General features: G+C 47.6%; 1 protein-coding gene across 9 annotated transcripts in view; it reads left to right on the top strand.

Moving 5' to 3' along the window:
- The window catches only part of NADK (NAD kinase), a 51,957-nt gene extending 32,478 nt beyond the window's left edge, over positions 1–19,479 (top strand). For 8 of the 9 annotated variants that reach the window (XM_027766546.1, XM_027766550.1, XM_014582344.2 and 5 more), the window contains 11 exons: positions 1,476–1,700; positions 5,232–5,315; positions 11,276–11,405; positions 12,884–12,992; positions 13,153–13,238; positions 15,129–15,231; positions 15,580–15,734; positions 15,880–15,979; positions 16,057–16,214; positions 16,875–16,957; positions 17,359–19,479. In XM_027766546.1, coding sequence (XP_027622347.1) covers positions 1,476–1,700; positions 5,232–5,315; positions 11,276–11,405; positions 12,884–12,992; positions 13,153–13,238; positions 15,129–15,231; positions 15,580–15,734; positions 15,880–15,979; positions 16,057–16,214; positions 16,875–16,957; positions 17,359–17,524 — 1,399 coding nt within the window. In that variant the 3' untranslated portion in view covers positions 17,525–19,479. Of the gene's footprint in view, positions 1–1,475; positions 1,701–5,231; positions 5,316–9,458; positions 9,613–11,275; positions 11,406–12,883; positions 12,993–13,152; positions 13,239–15,128; positions 15,232–15,579; positions 15,735–15,879; positions 15,980–16,056; positions 16,215–16,874; positions 16,958–17,358 lie in introns of those variants that run through there. The other variant, XM_014582345.2, reaches the window with a different exon arrangement.
- The last annotated feature ends 2,961 nt before the right edge of the window (positions 19,480–22,440 follow it).

The following is a 22,440-nucleotide window of genomic DNA, read 5'->3' as shown; positions in this document are numbered from 1 at the left end:
ATTTTTAGGCCACCAGGCCGGAGACTCAACCCATGTAGTCAGCCATGTGGGATCTAGCCTCCTTAACTGCCACACCTCCTGCTGGCCCTACAATGTGACTTTCTTTTTTGGTTTACTATTTGACCAACGAGGGGTGTTACGCATTTTTGCTTAGAAAAATGTGTCATGACTTTCCCAGCAACCTAATATATTTTTTAACAGTTGAATCACAATCTGCCTTCCTGTAGCTATACCGTTGTGTCCTGGTGCCATTTAGGCACTATGTGGACCTTCTGCTCTCTGCCATCAGATACATGAAATCTCTTTGGTTACTTCTTAGCCCATGGTCTCTGTCATTGTTTTATGGCACTTGCCACAACTGACTGGCCCTCACCCCAAGCCTGTGGTGCCCTGCATTCTCAACTTCGCATTCACAGGTGTCCTCCCTGACTCCTTTCCCCATCCTTCCCCTCATCTCCTGAGTGGGAACACGCTCAGGTCCAGTCCTGAGGCTCTGACTGCCCAGGGAGCCCATTGAGTACCACGCTGTAAGTGCTCACCATGTACTGACCAAGTCGAGATTCTCCAATCTGTCTCCCTCCCCATCCTAGAAAGGAAGCTACAGAAATTAGGTTTGCTCACATGACTGAAATGTACATCACTGAATTCACCAGTTACTCTATTCACTTATACTTCATGATCCCACACCACAGTCCTTTCTCTTCCATTCTCCTCTCAGGATTTTGAGCACGCACGCACACTTACCTAACGTAATTTTCAAGCCATCAGGTCTGGGACTCGAACTGTGTAGCCAGCCATGTGGGATCTAGCCACTTTAGCCTTTCCACCACCTGCTGCCCCTACTCTGTGACTTTTCTTTTTGATCTTTACTATTTTGCCAGGAGGACTGCTTCATTGTACTCTGAGTCATCCCCTCATGAGCACCCCTTATGCCAGGTTTGTGATAGAAATGCCACAGCTCAGGCCAGCCAGTGGCGTAGTGGTTAGGGCTGCTGGATCCCACATGGCTCACTGTGTAGTTCAAGTCCTGGGCCTGGTGGCTTGAAAAATCACACTGAGCGTGTGTGCATGTGTGCACAAAATCCTGAGAAGAGAATGAAGAAGGGATTGTGTCATACCTATCCCCATATGCAGGGCTGTATGCTTTCTCTCCTTTTCTCTCTCTGTCTCTTTGAGTGAGCACACATCCCCTGTAGCAAATTTTTTAGAAAGAGAAAAAAGAAATGTCGTAACTCTTGCTTGGCCTTTTCCGCCCCTTACTCTTTGAGTATTAACTCTTAGATTTATTCAAAAACTAGAAGTAGGTTCTTTAGTTCTTAAGTAACTTTGGGATAGAAAGAGACTATTCTCAAAGTATTTTGATAAATGGAACTTCAGCATTTTCTCCTGTGATGAAATGGATGAATATGTGTGTACAGACATTATTATTGTTTTATATATACATATATGTGTATTTACTTTGTTTATTTTATTAGATTAAAGCATCAGTACTTTCCTGACCGAAGCTCTCATTTATCAACTATGGAAATGGAACAAGAAAAAATGAATATAAGCAAAGAGTTGAGTCCAGATTCGGCTTCATACCGCTGCTCAGCCTGTCATGGAGATGAGACCTGGAGTTACAATCACCCCATCCGGGGCCGCGCCAAGTCTCGCAGCTTGTCTGCCTCACCTGCCCTGGGGAGCACCAAGGAGTTCAGGTACCACCAAGAGGTCCTTCCTCTTTTTCCCCCATTCTCTCTAATTTTGTGATATGATTTATTAAAAGTTATAAAGAATTCTTGTAGGTAATATACATTGATGTATATGTAATGTAAGTATATGATGTATATGATGATGTAAGTATTGATTGGTGTGATTTCTGTCCAGAGCAGGTACTGGTCCTATGTCTGAGCAGGCAGGGATTAGCCTGGTTTATAGGAGACTGCTGAGAACATGTTCCCAGGAGGCATATTTGAGACACAGGACCTTGCCATATTGTTCTTGATCCTTCTGTATTAACACAGAACTACCTAGCAAGAGCAAACACTGACTTTCGATGTTTGAATAACACGAACTTGATGAGGAAATGTGTTTGCTCTATAGAAGTTGTCCCAGGTATGAGAGGACATCACCTATGGGGTCTTGCTCACTGACAGGTAAGGGCTGGCTCTCTGAACAGTACACAGGCTGATGGAGGCCAAGGTGGAATGTGGCCCCAGGCACAGGCCCAGCCCTCTCATCCTTGCCCTAGGAGTTGGGCCTGGCTTGCACTTTCCAGCATGCCCACAGTGCATGCTCTTGCACAATGTCACTTGAGTATCAAAGCTTCCATGAAGGCAGCCTGGCTAGCACAGACCTGCAATGGCATCTGGGGATATCCATCTCCTTTTTGGTGACAGTAAATTCGTGAGTTTTAGGTGGAAGCTTGCCAGAGGCCAGTTTTGCCTCTGAGACAAGGGCCATGGGGTTTTTGTTTTGTTTTGTTTTGTTTGTTTTGTTTTGTTGGGAAAAGTCATTTTTAAAAAGCATGTAGTCTCATTAGGTGAGATGGAGGAACCTACAAAGCCCCTCACTTGGTGGGTAGCAGAAGGGAATGAGGTGGTCCCACAAGCTTTCTGTGTAGAAAATTATTTTGTGAGCCTCAGATATACAAGCATGGGCAGCTGCAGCAGAGTGGCTTCTCTTGAATATGTTGTCATGCTAACACTGTGGTTCATTGTCCTATATTCCCAGGCCACCACCATGCTGTGATTGCTTGCTCTTGATAGAATTACTTTTGATTTTCTCGGGGTTTTTTTGGGGGGGTGCGGGTTTCAGCATAGCACACATGCTGTTTCTGTTTCACAGAGCATTGAATCTGATGATAATGGCCATGGGATCACAGGCAACCTCTATGGTGACAGATACCATTAAGTGGGAAGGAGAGAAATGCCCAAACATACCAACTAGCCTCTCCTTTGAGGAACAAAGATTAAATGTAAACATCAACTTAGAAAAACACATTATTTTCTACAAGCCCTAAACTACATTTCCAATAACCTTTTTTTAAAAATATAATTATTTTATTTAACTTTTTTTTTTTTTCAAAGTAGGTTTTTGCTATAGGGTGTGTGCGCTCACCAGAAAGACAGAGACAAAGAGACAGAAAGCAAGAAATCACCCTGCAGGGGATGGCCATGCCACAGTCCCTTCTCCTCCATTCTCCTCTCAGGATCTTGGGCACGTATGTACACGCCCCCAGCATGAGTTTAAGCCACTGGGTCCAGGACTCGAACCGTGATCGACTACATGGGAGTCCAACGACATAGCCATTACGCCATCTGCTGGTCCCAATTTATTTTTATTTTTAATTTGACCAGAGAGGGACAGAATGAGAGAGAGAGGGAAAGTAAGAAAGCAAGCCACCAGGTCTGGGATTTGAACCGTGGTCAGCCATGTGGGAGTCTAGTGCCCTTAACCACCACACCACCTGCCACCCTTCTAGTAATCTTTTAAGTTCCAAGTAACTAAAATTTTTATTTTGCCATGAACTCTAATTTTTTTGCAGATCTGCGTAAAGCAAGTAAACTTGGGGCTAATAAATAGTATGGTGGCTAAGGCACTAGATTTCCACATGGCCAATCACTATTTGAGTCCTGTACCCAGTGGCTTGAAAATCACTCTGGGCACTTGTGTGCATGTTGTATACCCAAAATACCAAGAGGGAAATGGAGAAGGGATTGGTTGGAGCATGGCCATCCCTCCTGGGGGCTGATTTCTCATTTTGCCTGTCTTTGGCAGGCACATGTACCCTATGGCAAAAATGTTAATTTTTAAGAAATAAGATAAAAGAAAGAAGGGCAGAAAGCTCATACAGTCTTTTTTTTTTTTTTTTTAGAGAGGTTTTTGCTATAGGGCATGTGCGCTCGCCAGTCAGACAGAGAGAGACAGAAAGCAAAAAGTCACACCGCAGGGGGGATGGCCACACCGCAATCCCTTCTCCATTCTCCTCTTGGGATCTTGGGCATGCGCACATATGTGCCCGGCATTAGTTTAAGCGACTGGGTCTGGGACTCGAACCATGGCTGACTACATGGGAGTCCACCGACATAGCCATTACACTAACTGCTGGTCCCAGTCTCTCTCTTTTCTTTTCTTTTTTTTTTTAAGAATTTTTTAATTTTATTTATCCATTTATTTATTTATTTAGAGATTAACAGAGAGGGACAGCGCGAGAGAGAAAGTGTAAAAGCAAGCCACCAGGTCTGGTACTCAAACCACAGTTGGCTATGTGGGAGTCCAGTGTCCCCAACTACACATCACCTGCCGGCCCCCATACTTAGTCTTAAAAGACCACTTTCAGTGTCAGCTGTGGTATAGTCTTTAGCCAGACACCAAAACTCTCTTATAGGTTGCCTATACCTTATGAGACAATAGAAAATCTTTTATTTGCATTGGGATTTGGGCCATGAAATAGGAGTTAACAATAAAAGCAAGTTTACACTCCATGTTGGGCTGGTTTGTGACAGTATTTATGGTATATAATGAGACCATGAGGCCATCATTAGCTGGCTGAGGCGTCAGCTGATGTCTTGTCACTGTGGGAATGTCTTGAGCTCACATAATGAGGACAGTCATGAGGCTACCTCAGCCCGTTGCTTGAGTGGGTGTGGGATCCCCAACCATTATCATCCCCAGGACATGTGCTAGGTGTGGTACTTTTGTTTAAATGATTCAGTTGTGCTAGGTATCTTCAATAATTAGTAAAAGTTGGGCTGAACATGAATATCTTTTTTGTTGATACACAATTCAGAATAAATGTTTATTTTTGTTAGAGAGTTTTAATCCAGATTATTTAAAGATGGCTACTAAGGTCTGGATTTCCACGTGAACCCCAAGGCTGGTACTGAAAGACTTGCTGAGAATTGCTACGTGAATTCAGATTCCAGGCGTTCACCTGTCATTGGTTTGGTTTCATTGTTCTAAGGAGCATGCCCAGATGTGCTTCTGTGGATCTTCAATTATTGTTACATGACAAATGGACAACATGTGACGCTCTCATGCATTACCACTGGCCAGGGTGGAGTCTTCTGGGACTGTCCTATGGATACTGGACAGACAGTGGTGTCATTTGACTTACACATACTACAAATATTATACATATTTCCTAGAGTCTGACATGGTCTGTCTCTGTGTCTATTGCTATTTACACTGCTGGCCATAGTGGACGCTCTGACTGACAGCTCCTGCTCTGTAACCTCTCCCTATAGGAGAACACGCTCTCTACATGGACCGTGCCCAGTGACCACTTTTGGACCAAAGGCCTGCGTGCTGCAGAACCCCCAGACCATCATGTAAGTCTGCTGGGGGCACAGAGGCATGGGGAGGGAGTGTATGTGTTGTTATCGTAGAATCATTGTACCATGGAAGATTCTGACACCCAGAGCTAGAAGTGTATTTTTTAAGTTATTTCAAGTATAAGCCACAAAGGCATCTTCACTAAATCCAGGAGCCCAAGGCTTCTGTTAGAGGACTTCAAGAAAGTGTTTGACAGACAAGATGAACATCGTGGCCAAAGGGATACCAGGTGGCCTAGAGCCCACATCCCTGCCTGTGGGCCAAGGGTTCTGCACCTCAGCTATAGCAGGGTTGTATGGGCATCAACATAAGAGACACAGTTACTTTTTTGTTTCTAACAGTAGAACCCCAGAGGAAGCTGACAGTATTGAATCCTAATTCACTTAATGTGTTTCTTGAGTTTCTCCCTTAATTATTTCAAAAATATAGACACATCACATAGACTTTTTGTTTTCAGTCTGACTACTTGTTTAAAAGCTACTCCACCTTGGAACCAGCAGATGGCATAATGATTACGTCACTGGAACTGGACTCCCACGTAGTACATAGCGGTTCAAGTCCCAGACCTGGCAGCTTAAAACTCACGCCTGGTGCGTGTGCCCAAGATCCCAGGAGGAGAATGGAGGAGAAGGGATTGCACCATGACCATCCCCTCCGGGGATAATTTCTCACTTTCTGACTCTGTCTCTCCCTATCTCTCTGGCAAGGTCACGTGCCTATAGCAAAAATCTCTCTCTAAAAAAAAATAAATAAACCCAAAAAAACAAGATACTCCATCTCTCCATCTTAGAAGGAGATGAGTGTCAGGGCCTCAAAGTGAGTCTTTCCTGGTGTTGACAATGCCCAGGAAGAAAAACTATTTAAAAATGTAGCAGTTTGTGTTATCTCATTGTTCTCTCATTATTAATAATTCTCCATTAATCCTTCTGTGTAGTAATTAATGATTCCAAAAGGGTAAATGCTTTGTTAATATGTTCTGTATGGAGGTCTAGCTATAGTTTTGTTTTATGGGGAAAAAAACGAAAATGGTACATCTGAAATTATTGGTTTGTATTTTTTAACTGATAATTTCATCTCAACTCCATGAGTTTTATTTTGTACCTTGCAAATATCTTCATTGCTCCTTCTTCAACAAAATCTTTGTTCTTTTTGCCTCTGGAATTGGCACCTCAGGCCTTTGTGCGGAAACTCCTCTCCTACCCCAGGTCTTCCTTTGAGGAGTCACGGACATTCTGCAAAGAGTAGATAAGTGCAAGTGCCACATACTCAGGTGTGCTTCTGCGAGGAGGTGTTGCTTGCTGTGACTGTGAGGGCTGTTACTGTGATAAAAAGATACTGTTAATGTCAGATAAAAAGAGTAGCTTGCATACATAAGATGGAAAGATCACCTTTTTTCCTTTTTTTTTTTTTTTTTTTTTTGAGAGCTTTTTGCTATAGGACGCATGCGCTCACTAGAAAGAGAGATAGCAAGAAATTACCCTCCGGGGGGATGGCCACGCCATCGTCCCTTCTCCTCCATTCTCCTCTCGGGATCTTGGGCACACATGCACACGCACCCAATGTGAGTTTAAGCCACTGGTTCAGGGACTCGAACCACGGTCAACTATATGGGAGTCAAGCGACATAGCCATTATGCTAACTGTTGGTCCCTATCCTATTTTCCTTTAACAGGCAAGCACTGTGCATAGTAGGGGTTGAGGCTTTATAGCAAGGATGATGTCTCTTTGACACCAGGACATACTTGTTACCATACCTGTGGTCTAGGCTAGAGAACTGGCCTCCTCTGAGCTATTCAGTGGAGGTCAGGTTAGGGGATAGCACAGTACCCATTTTGCCACCTCCAGGTTGTCTGAGGAACTGCCTTGTAGACTGCATGTGGTGGCAGCGTGAAACTCAGTAATGTTGGCATTCTGCCCTGCCTCCTACAGATGCTGAAGGTCGCCCTTAAGGGCTGAAGAAACTCTGGTGTTAGTGCTTCTGAGGCAAAAACCTTTTGCTACTTCTGGTTCCAGGAACTGGTTTTTATCTGTCTACTTATTGCCAAATATGGGGGTGGCCGAACTCTTGTTTGCTAATTCCCATGCAGTCCACCTGCAAATTCATTTTGACTCCAAAATATATACCTAAGCAGATACAACTGTACTTTTACTGGGCTGCCTTTCCCCATGTGGACACCTAGCTTACTAACAAGCTGACCAAGGTGCTCCCCACAGCCCAGAGCCCCATCCACTCTACAGCTTTGACCAGCCCTGCCAGCCTAGCTCCTGCCCATCCCAGCCCCCCTTCCTCCCCCGCCTCATGTTTGTTCTGTGTGCTTGACTGCTCCACCAGGCCTTTCACCTGCTGCCTAAGGGCCCCACCCTGCACTTCCTGGTCTGGGCAGAGCTGCTACCTTGTCACTCACACCTTGGCTTAAGTGCCACCTTGAAGTAGCCTCCCCAACTACCCAGACTTAATTAGTTGTCAGTTACTTGGAGCCAGGTACAAGATCACCATCTGAGGTATATTTAGGTTCTGCCTTATGACCCTGGCCCAGAGAGAGACTCCTCAGGCTAGAGCTTAGGAAGGGTCTCTAAGCTGCCCCCCAAGTCACACAGTCCCAAGCAGGAGGAAGGCAGTGGGGCATTGAGGAGCTAGTGGTCTTCTTTGCTCCCAGCTAGGGGAGCCTGTCCCACTCCAGGCTCTGTGTTTCTGGGATCATAACTTTGGGAATGGGGGAGCAGGTCTCTTATCCACTCATCTCAGCACCCCTTTTCCGAGGCCTTCTATGATTGGGGCCGAGGCTTTAGAAGGATTTAGCCTAACATTTCCCCTAATATTTAAAAATAAGCTTTTGTAGAAAGAGGAGTGATTACAAGAAACTTCTGCTTCCTTTTTTATTTTAAATTTATTTATTTAAATTTGATCAGAGGGGGACAGAGTGAGAGAGAAGGAGAGAGGGAAAGTGAGAAAGCAAGCCGCCAGATCCAGGACTTGAACCGTGGTCAGCCATGTAGAGTCCAGCACCCTTAATCATCCACTCATCTCAGCACCCCTTTTCCGAGGCCTTCTATGATTGGGGCCGAGGCTTTAGAAGGATTTAGCCTAACATTTCCCCTAATATTTAAAAATAAGCTTTTGTAGAAAGAGGAGTGATTACAAGAAACTTCTGCTTCCTTTTTTATTTTAAATTTATTTATTTAAATTTGATCAGAGGGGGACAGAGTGAGAGAGAAGGAGAGAGGGAAAGTGAGAAAGCAAGCCGCCAGATCCAGGACTTGAACCGTGGTCAGCCATGTAGAGTCCAGCACCCTTAATCACCACACCACCTGCCAGCCCCTCTGCTTCCTTTTTTAAAGCCTGAGATTTCATTGTGAACGTGTGTTTTTTGTTAGTCAAGATGTGTGGAATTGCTAACATCTGGTCGTTCTCATACCCTGGCCCTTGACATTGGGTCTCACTTGGCATTGTCCCAGTCAGGCTGTGGGCCTGCAAGGGTCAGCATCCTACTTTGCAGGTGACCCAACAGGAAGTTGAGGAACTGGTTTGTGGTCACATGGAGGGGTTGGCTCCCAGGCCCTTGTAGGAATATGCTACTGGTGGCTCCGGCAATGTCCTGTTGAGCCTCAGGGAAGGGCTGAGGCCCATCTAGCCAGGGCAATTGTGTGCCAGGTAGTGGCTTTACCCTCTGACCCAGGCAGAAACCGCCTCTTCCCTTGAGGCCATAGCTAAGAAGTGGCAAGGATTCAGGGAGTGGATGCCCTTTCACTTGCCATGGCCTGAGAACACCTCCCATGGGATGAGCCGGTTCCACTGGCTGAGGAACGGCCAGCAAATGCTAGAAGCCACATCATCTGTGCGCTTGCGCCGGCTAGTAGGAGCAGAGGGCCCGGCAGTGAGCTCAGTGAAGAGCAGTGACTTGAAGTTCGACCTCTTTGCTGCAAAAGGTGATCCGAGAACTTGTTTTTTTAAGTAGAAGATTAGGCAAGAGGATTATATAAACAATAAGAAAACTATGTTTTATTTTGTTTCATATAATTTTTTACTTGGTTGTTTTTATAAGACCTTTAATAAGTTACTTTACGGATATGCTTTGCTTTCAGTTTTGAGGAAGCAAAAACTTGTTTTATAGGGAGAACGTTAGTGGGGCAGGGCTGCATCAACTTCTGTTGTGACCGAGTCCCATGATTACACCAGCCATCTTCTGGAAAATAGAGGCTGTCTCAGGGCCTGCGGGTATGATCTGTGGCTGGTGATGAAGTTCAGAGAGGATGTCATGTGTGCCCTCTTACCTCGTAGAGCCGCCTGGAAAGGGTGAGTGCTGTGGCCAGCATCTGATTTCACAAGTGATGGGAAGAGGTGTGATATCTGCTGCCATGATTAGCAGTTTGTATCATGGTTTTGAAGGTTATTAGGGAGACTGTCCAGTTCTCAGGGAAGTTAGTGCCCTGATAGGCATGGCTGGCAGCAGGTTTCTGGATTGAGGAACTTGAACCAGAAAGGGAAGTCTTTCTGCTGGCTTTACTGCCATTTTAAGAACTTGCTTTGTGGGACCAGCAGGTGGTGTGGAGGTTAAGGTGGCTAGATCCCACATGGCTGACTGCACAGTTCAAGTCCGGAACTGATGGCTTGAAAATCATGCCTGGTCTGTGTGTGTGAGTGCCCCAAATAGAAGATTTTGTGGTGTGGTCATCCCTGCCAGAGGATGATTTCTCACTTTCTCTCTCTGTCTCTCTTCAGTGAGTACACACATCCTATGCCAAAAACCTAAAAAATGTAAAAAAAAAAAAAAAAAAAAAGAACTTGCCTGGTTGAGTTGAGCTAGCTCAGCATGGATGTTAGAAGTTGGGCTGGGTGACTTGCACAGTTTGCACAGTGATGGGAAGCATGGCTCAGTAGGCTGTTGACGCAGCACCTGTTACACAGTAGGCAGGGTCTGAGCCAAACCAGGGGCCTGGACACTTGCCAGGTTGTTGACTTTTAGACCAGTGCTTTATACTACCTCCAGGTTGTGTGAGAAACTACCTTAGTTCACCTTAAAGATGAACTAAGCTCACCCAGTGGTGTAGTGATGTCGGCCATACACAGCATGGACAAAGCACAAAGCTTTTGTCCTGTGTGGTCCTGGGCAGAGTCCCTGAGTCCTCTGGTTTGATGTTTGTAAGAAGACTAGCATCTTCTTTGGGCATGGGTGGCCAGGGGCCCAAGCAATGAGCAGCTGACTTTAGTTTTTTCTTATTTGGTTCTGTGAATAATCTTTATTCCAAAGGTGCCACCAGAAAGCATGGGAAAGGGACCAAATGATCAATCATATGTAAAGTCAGGGGCTGCAAAAGTGAATGGTGCATGTGGTCAGTCAGCATGGTGCTCAAGCCATGCAAGACAAGGTCTTCTAGTCAGGATGAGCCACCAAGAGGGGCAACAGTAATTCTGGAACCAATTGACCCTAACCTGGGCCAGCTGCAGAGGACTGCTGACATGACCCTCAACCATCAGCCTCATGGTGATTGCTTTCGCATGACTCTATCCAGGAATTCAAGATAGATAGATAGATAGATAGATACATACATACACACACACACACACACACACACATATATATATATATATATATTTTTTTTTTTTTTTTTGAAGAGTTTTTTTCTCCCATGCGCTCGCCAGAAAGAGAGACAGAAAGCGAGAAATCACCCCCCAAGGAGGATGGCCATGCCGCAGTCCCGTCTCCTCCATTCTCCCCATGGGATCTTGGGCACACACACACATACACACGCACACACGCCTGGTGTGAATTTAAGCCACTGGGTCCAGGACTCGAACCATGGTGGACTACATGGGAGTCTAGCGACATAGCCATTACACCAACTGCTGGTCTCTCAAGATATACTTTTAAGGACTTTTTTTTTCTTTTCCAAGTCATCTGACTTTTTCTTCTAGGGAATGATCACTGGTCATGTGAACTCTTCTCTCCTCTCCATAGGCACATTCAGGACCCTGCAAGCCAGCGGCTGACATGGAACAAGTCTCCAAAGAGTGTTCTTGTTATCAAGAAGATCCGTGATGCCAGCCTGCTGCAGCCATTCAAAGAGCTCTGCATGTACCTCATGGAGGCAAGCCAGGGCGCGGCTGTCAGAAATGAGGGTGGGCCTGGAGAAAGGAGGGGACAGAGTGTGGTGGACATCTGTGGACATCACTGCTCTGTGAAATACTGAGATCCTACTTTAGTTACTAGAAAATGGACCCTTGTCTGAGGCCACAGAAGCAGGACCAAACCAGCCTACTCAGGTATCTTAAGTCCATTTTCTGTTGCTATATTGCAGTGCCACAGATTAGGTAACTTATAATGAACAGAAATTTATTGGGTTGCAGTTCTGGAGGCTGGGAAGTCCAAGATCGAGCTGGCACCTGGCAAGAGCCTTCTTGGTTCATCATCATATGGCAGAAGGGCAAAGAGAGAAAGAGATAGAGCACATGGGGCACACTTGAGTGGGGGCAAACCCACTCCCACAATGACAGCATGAATGCATGCATAAGGGTGATGCCAGCCTGCCTCATGATTAATCAACTCTTTTTTTTTTTTTTAAGAATTATTTTATTTAACTTTTATTTATTTGTTTATTTATTTAAATTTGACCAGAGAGGGAAAGATGGAAAGAGAGAGAAAGTAAGAAAGCGAGCTGCAGGGTCCAGGACTCAAACCACCGTTGGCTGTGTGGGAGTACTAGAAAATGGACCCTTGTCTGAGGCCACAGAAGCAGGACCAAACCAGCCTACTCAGGTATCTTAAGTCCATTTTCTGTTGCTATATTGCAGTGCCACAGATTAGGTAACTTATAATGAACAGAAATTTATTGGGTTGCAGTTCTGGAGGCTGGGAAGTCCAAGATCGAGCTGGCACCTGGCAAGAGCCTTCTTGGTTCATCATCATATGGCAGAAGGGCAAAGAGAGAAAGAGATAGAGCACATGGGGCACACTTGAGTGGGGGCAAACCCACTCCCACAATGACAGCATGAATGCATGCATAAGGGTGATGCCAGCCTGCCTCATGATTAATCAACTCTTTTTTTTTTTTTTAAGAATTATTTTATTTAACTTTTATTTATTTGTTTATTTATTTAAATTTGACCAGAGAGGGAAAGATGGAAAGAGAGAGAAAGTAAGAAAGCGAGCTGCAGGGTCCAGGACTCAAACCACCGTTGGCTGTGTGGGAGTCCAGTGCCCTTAACCACCATGACACCTGCCCTGATAATCAACTCTTAAAGATCCTGCCTCATTATTGTCACAATGCCAGTTGAGTTTCAAAATTACACACCTTCAGACCATAGCACTAGGTCTGACCTTACGAATAAGGTCAGAAAGCTCACAATGAAAAGAGGTCTTCCGTGATAACCAAGCATCTGGCAAGATGGGCTCTGCATAGGAATGGAACACACGGGAACTGGCCTGCCGACCAGGAAGACATAATAGTGTTTCTTCCCTTATCACAAAATGCAAAGGCCTAAGCTTTTCAAAAGACCAGCATGTCCCATACTGGGAGTTGGCAGAGCCGATGGGGTTTCCCAGACTCACATGCTACCTTGCTTTTAGGAGAACAACATGATTGTGTATGTGGAGAAGAAAGTGCTAGAAGACCCTGCCATAGTGAGTGATGAAAACTTTGGACCAGTGAAGAAGAAATTCTGTACTTTCCGAGAAGGTGGGTTGCCTTTTAGCTCTGTCAGGTAGTTTATTGGACATAGTTCCCCATTCCTGATGGAAGCTTCTAGCATTCTTGCCCTTGTCATTGGTATCTGCACTATACCATCAAGAGGGCTACCATGTGACCAGCCTTTCCCTGTTTTGGTTGTGTTTTCTAGATTATGATGACATTTCCAATCAGATAGACTTCATCATATGCCTGGGAGGAGATGGGACCCTACTTTATGCTTCTTCACTTTTCCAGGTGATGCTCTAACATTTTGATACTAAAATGGTTTATAGTCTAGGGGCAGTAAGTATAAGGAGGTACTTTCAGAATGTGAGCTTTCATCTCTTTCCTTTTTAAAAGGAATGTTTGTATTTATTCTATGAGAGAAATAGAGATATAGCACCTTTGACAGGGTTGGATGCCACAATCCAGTCCCAGCTTCAGCCAGCTCAGATTATGGGCACACACCTGCCTGATATAATCAGGGAAGTTTCTGGACATGAACTGGTAACTTTCCCATGTGGGTCCACCTCATAGAGAGTGATTTTACTGCTGCTTCACTGTCCGCCCCACCCCTCTCTCTTTTCTTTTCATCTTGTAGCTTCATACTATAGGATTGAGGAGCTTTTCAATGTTCTTACTTTGATATAGACTGATTTTTTTTTTTTCAGTTCAATTATTTAGCAAATAATACCAAGCAATACATCTACTGATGGTTGCTTTGAGGCCATTGCAGGCCAAGTATTTCTGTCCTCTATATGAGCTGATTGCCAGTGGAGCATAGGTCAGGACTCAGTGGAGAAAAGCAAGTGGAAGAGAGGAATGGGGACCTTGGAGAACTCATCCTGGGCCAGGGTGGCTGGAGAGCCACAGATAACTGCATAGGAGAGTTGGTCCCATGAGGCCGAGGTGGGGTGAGGCCCAGGAGGAGAGCCTGTCATGGAATCCCCAGTAGGAGTGAAGATTGACTAGAGAATGCAAGCCTCATCTGTGCAAGGTGGGACTGAGCCCAGAGTGCATTAGAGGGTCAGATCTGGAGGCCTGCCGAGTGGCCTGGTGAGATATGAGGACAGGGCCTGGCAGGCAGTGTAGATGGCCTGCAGTGTTGGGCAGGGACTACCAGGAGCCCACCTAGGAGAAAGTAAGAGGTTTAGGGGACCAGCAGTTAGCATAATGGCTATGTTGCTGGACCCCCATGTAGTCGACCGCGGTTCAAGTCCCAGACCAGGCGGCTTAAACTCATGCCGGGCGCATGTGCATGTGTGCCCAGGATCCCGAGAGGAGAATGGAGGAGAAGGGATTGCGGTGTGGCCATCCCCCGTGGGGGGGTGATTTCTTGCTTTCTGTCTCTCTGTCTGTCTCTGTCTTTCTGGCGAGCACACACGCCCTATAGCAAAAACCTCTCCAAAAAAAAAAAAAAGAGAAAGTAAGAAGTTTAGGGCATAGGCTTCCCCTACCCCTCCCTCTGTGAATTCTCTTTGCTCTCAGCAGAAGCAGCTATCACCATGGGGCCACAGAGCCACCCTGTTTAAGAGACTCTGACTTATGCTCTCAGCCTCTTTGATGTAGGCACTCTCCAGGATTGTGGCTGGTCCACCCACCCTCCCTCCCCATCATTTCTACCAAATACACCCCCTGCTTCCCAGAGTCTGCCAGCTATGGTCTTCTAGGTCAGATGCTTGCCCTTTCCTGTCCTCTGCCCCACAGGTTGGTCTGGGTCTGTGTTATTGCTGTTGTTTCTCAGTGACTTTGTCCACCACCACTCCCTGTTGCCCAGCCTGCTAGACTCTTGGTTGTCTAACCTGGACCTGGCCTAGAGCATCCCCCTCCACATCCAAGGGTCCCTTACCTGGAATACCACATTCAGGGGATTCTTTTCCTGGAACATACCCCATCTGTATCCAGAGGGTTCCTCGCTTGGAATATCCCCCTCAACATTTGGGGTGTCTTTCACCTCACTGCCTGGCTATGACCATCCCACCTTGCACTGACCCTGTGCTTGTTCATGTGTACCTGCTCTCTTTTGGGGGGAATCAGGGGTATCAGCATCACAGAACTGAGTCTCCACAGACAGAATGCCAAGGTCTGGTTTGCTATCGACAACTCGGATGGGTCACTAAGTGATCTCTCTCCATCGACCCACAGGGCAGCGTGCCTCCGGTTATGGCATTCCACCTGGGCTCCCTGGGCTTCCTGACCCCATTCAACTTTGAGAACTTTCAGTCCCAAGTTACTCAGGTGATAGAAGGTGAGTTGGAATGTTTTGGAACCCACAAACAGCTCTGAATATGAGATTGCCCTCTAGCTTGGTTATTTTTTTCTGTCTGTTACTTAATGATGCATAGAACCACAATTCAAAGTTCTAGGATCAACAGGTTTCTAAATATTGAACAGTTCATACATGTTTTGCTAACACTGAGAAGTTTTGGCAGATCACAGGTCAAAGCTAATGTGTGTGTTTGGTAGAAGTGAACTGATTTTCATAAAAAGTGTACAAGTATGGCTCTCGGCTGGGGAGAACAAACGGGGAGTCCCTGCTTCCCCAGGAATGGGGCACCTTGAGCCCTGCTGACCTTCCCTGGGGTGGGCCCTGCAGGGAATGCAGCTATTATTCTCCGGAGCCGGCTGAAGGTCAGGGTGGTAAAGGAGCTCCGAGGGAAGAAGGTGGCCATCCACAACGGGCTCAGTGAGAACGGTGTGCCGGCTCCGGGCCTGGACACGGAGGTCGGGAAGCAGGCCATGCAGTACCAGGTCTGTGGACACCTTCACACTGGGCCTGGCCTTGCCTTTCCTGTCTTGTGGCCATGGGGAGGGACACTGAGGTGGGGTTAACTTGGGGCTGGATCCCTGGAGAAGCCCTGGCCTGAGTGTGGACTGGTTTTGCTGTCCCCTGCAGGTCTTGAACGAGGTGGTGATTGACAGAGGCCCCTCCTCGTACCTGTCCAATGTGGACGTCTTCCTGGATGGACATCTTATTACCACGGTGCAGGGCGATGGTGAGGCCCAAGTACTGTCCTGGGGCCCTGAGCATCCTGCATGAGTAGAGAGTGATACTACACCCTGTCCCCATCAGGAGTGATCGTGTCCACCCCGACGGGCAGCACTGCATACGCGGCCGCCGCTGGAGCCTCCATGATCCACCCCAATGTGCCGGCCATCATGATCACGCCCATCTGCCCCCACTCGCTGTCATTCCGGCCCATCGTTGTCCCTGCAGGGGTCGAGCTAAAGGTCAGAACCAATGCCTGTCTCTCTTTTCTGGTTTGTCAGTCATTTGACCCTGTGCTGCTGGGACCACATGTCCCGGTCTTCATTGGTGACTGCTGGCTGTCCCTGGGCCCCCTCTCATACAAGCCCTGTCTTGCTGGGTCCCTGAGCTCTGCCTCTCACAGCACCCAGGATCTTAGCTCAGAAGGAGCTCCATACCATCTGTCATTTGTCTCTGGTGGCACCCTAACACGGAGCTCTCTGCCTGCATAAGGTGGGGATAATCTACATTGGAGGGGATAGGGTGAGTGGCTGCAGGTGAGGGAAGACCCTGGCCTGGTCATCTCCCCACTCTAGGGCTCCTGTCCTGGCATCTGTCCTGCCTCATTGTTCTCAGCTTCATCCTCAACTTCCATCCCTCTAGAGCCTGTGGCACCCAGACCCCCCAAGTGCCATGGGCTCCCCTGTGTCATGTTGTCTTCATTCCTCTTTACTTCAAGCTCCCTACAGGCCAGTGTTTCCTTGGCCATGAGCCCTGGATGCAACAAGAGTTCTGGTCAGCACCAATAAAGTTCAGAGTTGCCCGATGCTGGGGCCTCTGGCAAGCACCCAGGGGTGGTAGCTGTGAGGGGTGCGTTCCCCCACGGCCCAGGGCCCATACCCATTCTCACTTGACCCCTTCAGATCATGCTGTCACCAGAAGCAAGGAACACTGCATGGGTGTCCTTTGATGGACGGAAGAGACAGGAGATCCGCCACGGAGACAGGTACTTCACTCGGGGTTGCCTTATGGATGGAAGCCTAGAGCAGGCCCAGGGTGGGTGGGCTCCTTCCCAGCACCTAGAGGGCACCACCTCATGCCTTCCTCCAGGACAGGCTGCCTGGCCCCTTAGTCCCAGGTAATCAGAAACCTGGGACCAAGCCACAGGGTGAGGCACATGAGCAGTAACAAAGCACACCTGAGATTGCCCAAGGCCAGCATCGGGTGCAGAAGCCACCACCCTTTTCTGAGGAGCCAGGTCCAAAGGGGCTTCTTACCGTTGGGATTGGGTAAGATCCTGGGGGGGGGAGGGGCGTCCTGGCCTGGGCACCCAGGTTGAGTGCTGCTCAGGCCAGTTCTGGAAGGTGCCATGGGCTAACCTGTGTCATGTTGTGTTTTTTGCCTCAGCATCAGCATCACTACCTCTTGCTACCCGCTCCCTTCCATCTGTGTTCGAGACCCCGTGAGTGACTGGTTTGAGAGCCTCGCCCAGTGTCTACACTGGAACGTTCGGAAGAAGCAGGCGCACTTCACGGAGGAGGAAGAAGAGGAGGGGGAGGAGGAGGAGGGCTAGGCCATGGGCCTGCCAGACTCATGGACCTGGGAGTCTCAGATCCTCCCAGGTCTGCATCTTCCTTTGCTGCCTCCCTCTTCCCCTCTGGGAACAGACCAATCTCTGTGTGAACACATGTCGCAAATGGTCACAAACTCCTGCAGGCCGTAGTCATCAAATCCCTTCCTGTGTGTAGCCAGGAAAAGTCTGGATCTGCCTTTTGTCGACCAGATCACCTGTTTTTTAACATTTTTAAATTGACTTATTTTTGCATTTCTAAAGAAGAAAAGTGAGAAACAGGCTGGGGGCTGGTCCTATCAGTATACCCTCATTGGTCAGCTCAGAGCTGCATGGGCTCTTGGTAATGCCACATCAGGAAACTTTTCAATAAATCAGTCTGTTGAAATTCAGAAGGGGTCAGACTGAGTCAGTCTGTCCTCTGGTGTTGAAAATAAATGTCTCAGCCAAAAATCTTCCTTTAGCTGCAATGCTTTCCCCTCGGGCCTGTACCTTTTCCCTTAAACTCTTGGAGGGAACCAGGCCAAGACTCAATTACAGAAGCAGTTTTTCTGTGGATTGGCCAGGTAGATTTGTTCTGCTCCCGTTTCTAGAGATGGGTGGATGCCTCCCTTCTCCTCCCCTCCCTGCTCAGAATTAGCCTTGAGTCAGGCTGTCCAGAGGCCCCTGGCTCCCTCTTCCAGAGCCTAGCGAGGAGTTAGGGAAGGGAGGCAGCACAGATAGACACACACATTCCTCACACAGCATGGTGGGCAGCTCGGCTCCAGGAAGATATTTTAAATCCTGTATATACTTTTTAGAGATTCTTTTAACCTTTCTGAAGTGCTTATGTACATATTTTCTTGTACACACTTTTGTGAAGATCTAAAGGGGGGGAGGTCTGTCCTGTCATTTGGTGTTTGCCTTTGTGTTCTGTGGACACTGTCCTGGGACCATTCTGTCCAGTCGCGTGTGCCCTCTGTCGGGCTGAGGGTGCAGGAGAGAGAGCGGTGTTTCAGGGTTGAGTGAGCTCGTTCATTTGCAACTCTAGTGAGAATTTCAAACACATTCATTAGAGGAAAATGGCAAGGGAATAAACGGTCAATTCCACCCCTGCTGCTCCTTGATCTCAGGCTTGCACTGAGGAGTGTGTGTGAGTGTGTGTGCACACTACGTCTCGGGCAGCACACGTGTCTGCCATGTGGGACCCAGAGCCTACGGAGTCTGGTCTGAGCTGGGGCTCAGCTTGATTCCAAACAGGCGGGTCGGCCTCCTGGTTCCTGTTGCCCAGCAGGGCATCCTAAATGCACAGTCAGTTTATGAGTAACTGCTCTTTGAGTTTTACTCAGAAAGTTGCATTTTCACCTGTTAAATTGATAAAAACAGGAGGGGATGAGCCCCTGCCTTTCTTGGACTTGCTTCTGAAGGTCATGTGTGCGAGGCCATCCTTTGTCTATCTGGAGCTTCACTCGCGGGGGGTCTTGTGCCCTGGACTGTCCATGGCCCTGCCCACTTGGGTGCGTGGCTCTGAGGTGCAGCTCATGTTCTCTCTCCTCTTGCTCTTGCCTGGGCTTCTCAGCGTCTGTAGCAGAAGTGTCTGAAAACTCCGAGTGTGATTGTGAGCAACAGGCCTGACCTGGATGCCACTGTCTGAAGTCCTCGGTACCTGTCCTTGTCTGTCGGGGATACTGAGTGCCGGGAGAGCTCTGCCCACCAACCTCCGGGGCTAAGGAGGGAGAGAGGTACGAACACCCACTGCTTTAGGTATGGGAGTGCTGTTTGGAATTCCAGTCACTGCTAAACAAAAAAGCAAGTGTTTAAGTCCTAAAGCAGCATGATGTTGTAATGATCTAGTAAACTTTGGGTTTTTGAAGTAAATTCTTAATGTTTCATATTGTTAATATCTTGAAAATTTGTTAAATGTCGATAGCCTTATTACTATTTTCAGATCCTTTCAATAAACAGACTTGTAAAAAATGTCAAGTAGGTTCCAGCTTTTTCTTGGCCCTTTATAACCAGTGTAGAGATGCTAAGGGGTGCTGGCCCAGACCTCCTGATTCCACGGTGTCCCTCTGCAGACAGAGGGGCCAGTGAGGCCACACCTTCCCTTCAGATGCCTCCCCACATTAAATCCTGTCTCCAGCGTGCTCCTTCGGCCTTACTGTCTATACCAGCAGGTCTTAGGGTTGGCCAAGTATCCTCCCCAAAAGAACATTGTGATGTCTCAGACTGGGATGCAGAGAAGGAGGTACTGTCGAGGGAGGAAAAGCAGAGCCCAGTCAGAAAAGATGACATCATAATACCAAGGGGCAAGGCTGAGGTGCCCAGCCCTGTCATGAGCCCTGTAAGGGATGGTGCCATCACCTCAGGGCATTGAGCATGAAGGGGGGGTTGAGTCCCTAGCACCAGGTAGGCTGCAAGGACTTGTGCCAAGGCTGGTGTCTGTCCCTCCCTGGAAGTGGCCTGCTCCGGCCTCACCCCCGCTCAGTCCAGCCCATCCATGTCAGGGCAGCTGCAGGCCAGACAAGTCTATGCTGGCTTCTGGGGATCACGCCCTGGGTACTGTGGGCACCAGCCTCCCTCCTTGCTCCTTCCTCCAGTTACCAAGGCCTCCCCAGGAATAACCAAGATGAATCCAGGGCAAGTCTTTACCAGGAGCCATTCTGGTCTGCGTGTGTGCACAGACCAGGAGGAACCCGGGAGGCACCTGCTCCTGACCCCATCCAGGCAGCCTCCAGGAAAACATAAGCTGAGGGCCTAGCACTGCGCTGCTGGCCCTCCCTGTCGGCCCTCGCAGAACAGTCCTGGGCAGCACAGCCTCCCAGAGTGACCACTGCCCTGCCCCAGGGCCCTCTGCTTGGCTTGTTAGATACAGTATGAGGAACTTCTCTGTGGAAGATGTTTTTACCTCAGGCAGCATGTGTCAGAACCTACCACCTCCCTGCCCTGGTGGCTCTCAGCCTGGCAGCCCGTCTGGTGTAGGACGCAGTCTGCAGCTGGCAGCTAGTGAAGACTCCCGCTGTGTGCTAATCAGAGCACGAGGCTGTGCAGGTCAGTTTTGGCACCCTGGCAATCACATGGGAGAAGCTTCTGTCCCCATAGTGAGGTTTCAGCACCTCAGAGGCCAGCCTCTCAGATGTGAGCCAGTATTCCCAGAAGCCCCCATAGCAGATCTCATCCCACCTGTTAGAGTAGCCAGCTCTTTGGGCCATGAAAGAATTCACAGACTCGGGGGCCAGCAGGTGGCATGGTGGTTAATAACAGGCACTGGACTCTCACATGGCTGCAGTTTGAGTCCAGGACCTGGCAGCTAGCTTTCTCGCTTTCCCTCTCTCTCACTCTGTCCCTTTCTGGTCAAATTAAAAATAAATAAATAAATAAAGTTAAATTAGATAATTTTTTAAAAATTCACAGACTTGGGACCAGCAGGTGGCATGGTGGTTAAGGTGCTGGACACTCCCACATGGCTGACCACGGTTCAAGTCCTGGACCTGGTGGCTTGCTCTCTCACTTTCTTTTCTCTCTTTCTCTCTCTCTCTGGTTAAATTAAAATGAAGGAATGAATAAATGAATTAATAAAAAAAAAATTCACAGACTCAATGAACGGAGGGAAAATTTTTTTCACTTACCAAGAGAGGAAAGGGACTGGATACAGAGTTACATCAACCCTGAAGGGTAGGACCATGAGTTGTTTATTTTTTAGTTATTTTATTTAACTTTATTTATTCATCTATTTCAATTTGACCAGAGAAGGACAGAGTGAGTGAGAGAGAGAGAGAAAGTAAGCAGCCACGTCTGGCACTCGAACTGTGGCTGGCCATCTGAGAGTCCAGCACCCTTAACCACCATGCCACCTGCCAGCCCTGGACCATGAGTTTTTATCGCGTCTTAAGGAAAGGGGGTCAGGATGTCTGCCGGTCTTCCACAGCACCTGGGTTGTTGAGTTGTCATCTCAGGGTGTCATTAATTCTGGTGCCAGCCGTGGAGGCATATAACAATCTTTTTTTTTTTTTTGGAGAGATTTTCACTGTAGGGCGCGTGCGCTCGCCAGACAGAGACATAGAGACAGAAAGTGAGAAATCACCCCCCAGGGGGGATGGTCACGCCGCAATCCCTTCTCCTCCATTCTTCTCTCGGGATCTTGGGCACGCACGCACACGCGCCCGGCGTGAGTTTTAAGCCACCGGGTCTGGGACACGAACCGCGGTCGACTACGTGGGAGTCCAGCGACATAGCCATTACACTAACTGCTGGCTCCCAGTATATAACAATCTTTATGTCTAAGACAAAAATTAAAAAGAAAAAAAAAAGGTAGATCATCTGTGATGAAGTCATGAAAGGGCCAGCTGACTTAAGAGAGGGGGCGTTAAGAAAGAATAAAGAAATTTTAAAATGCCTGAGAGGGGCTGGCAGGTGGCGGGGTGGTTAAGGCACTAAGGCACTGGACTCCCACATGGCTGACCACAGTTTGTATCCTGGACCTGGAGGCTTGGCTTGCTTTCTCACTTCCCCTTTCTGTCTCTGGTCAAATTGAAAAATAATAACAGGGACCAGCAAGATGGCATAATGGTTATGTCACTGGATTGCCACACAGTTGACCGTGACTTGAGTCCTGGACCTAGCGACTTGAAACTCATGCTGGGTACGTGTGCATGCGTGCCCAAAATCCCAAGAGGAGAGTGGATAAGGGATTGTGATATGGCCATCACCCCTGGGGGATGATTTCTCACTTTCTGTCTCCCTGTCTCTGGCAAGCACATGTGCCCTATAGCAAAACTCTAAATAAATAAATAAATAAATAAATAAGAAATAATTCTTTAAAAAAATAAAAAGCCTGAGTAAAGAAAAAATGCCTGAGGTACTGGGAGACACAGAATTCAACTTTTTTTTTTTTTTTTTTTTTTTAAGAATTTTTTTTTTTGGGGGAACCAGCATTTAGG

Source organism: Tupaia chinensis, unplaced genomic scaffold (genome assembly GCF_000334495.1).
Source record: "Tupaia chinensis unplaced genomic scaffold, TupChi_1.0 Scaffold143584_1, whole genome shotgun sequence".
Taxonomy (NCBI): domain Eukaryota; kingdom Metazoa; phylum Chordata; class Mammalia; order Scandentia; family Tupaiidae; genus Tupaia; species Tupaia belangeri.
The sequence above is the reverse complement of the archived record's forward strand: the minus strand, read 5'-3'. Positions and strand labels throughout refer to the sequence as shown.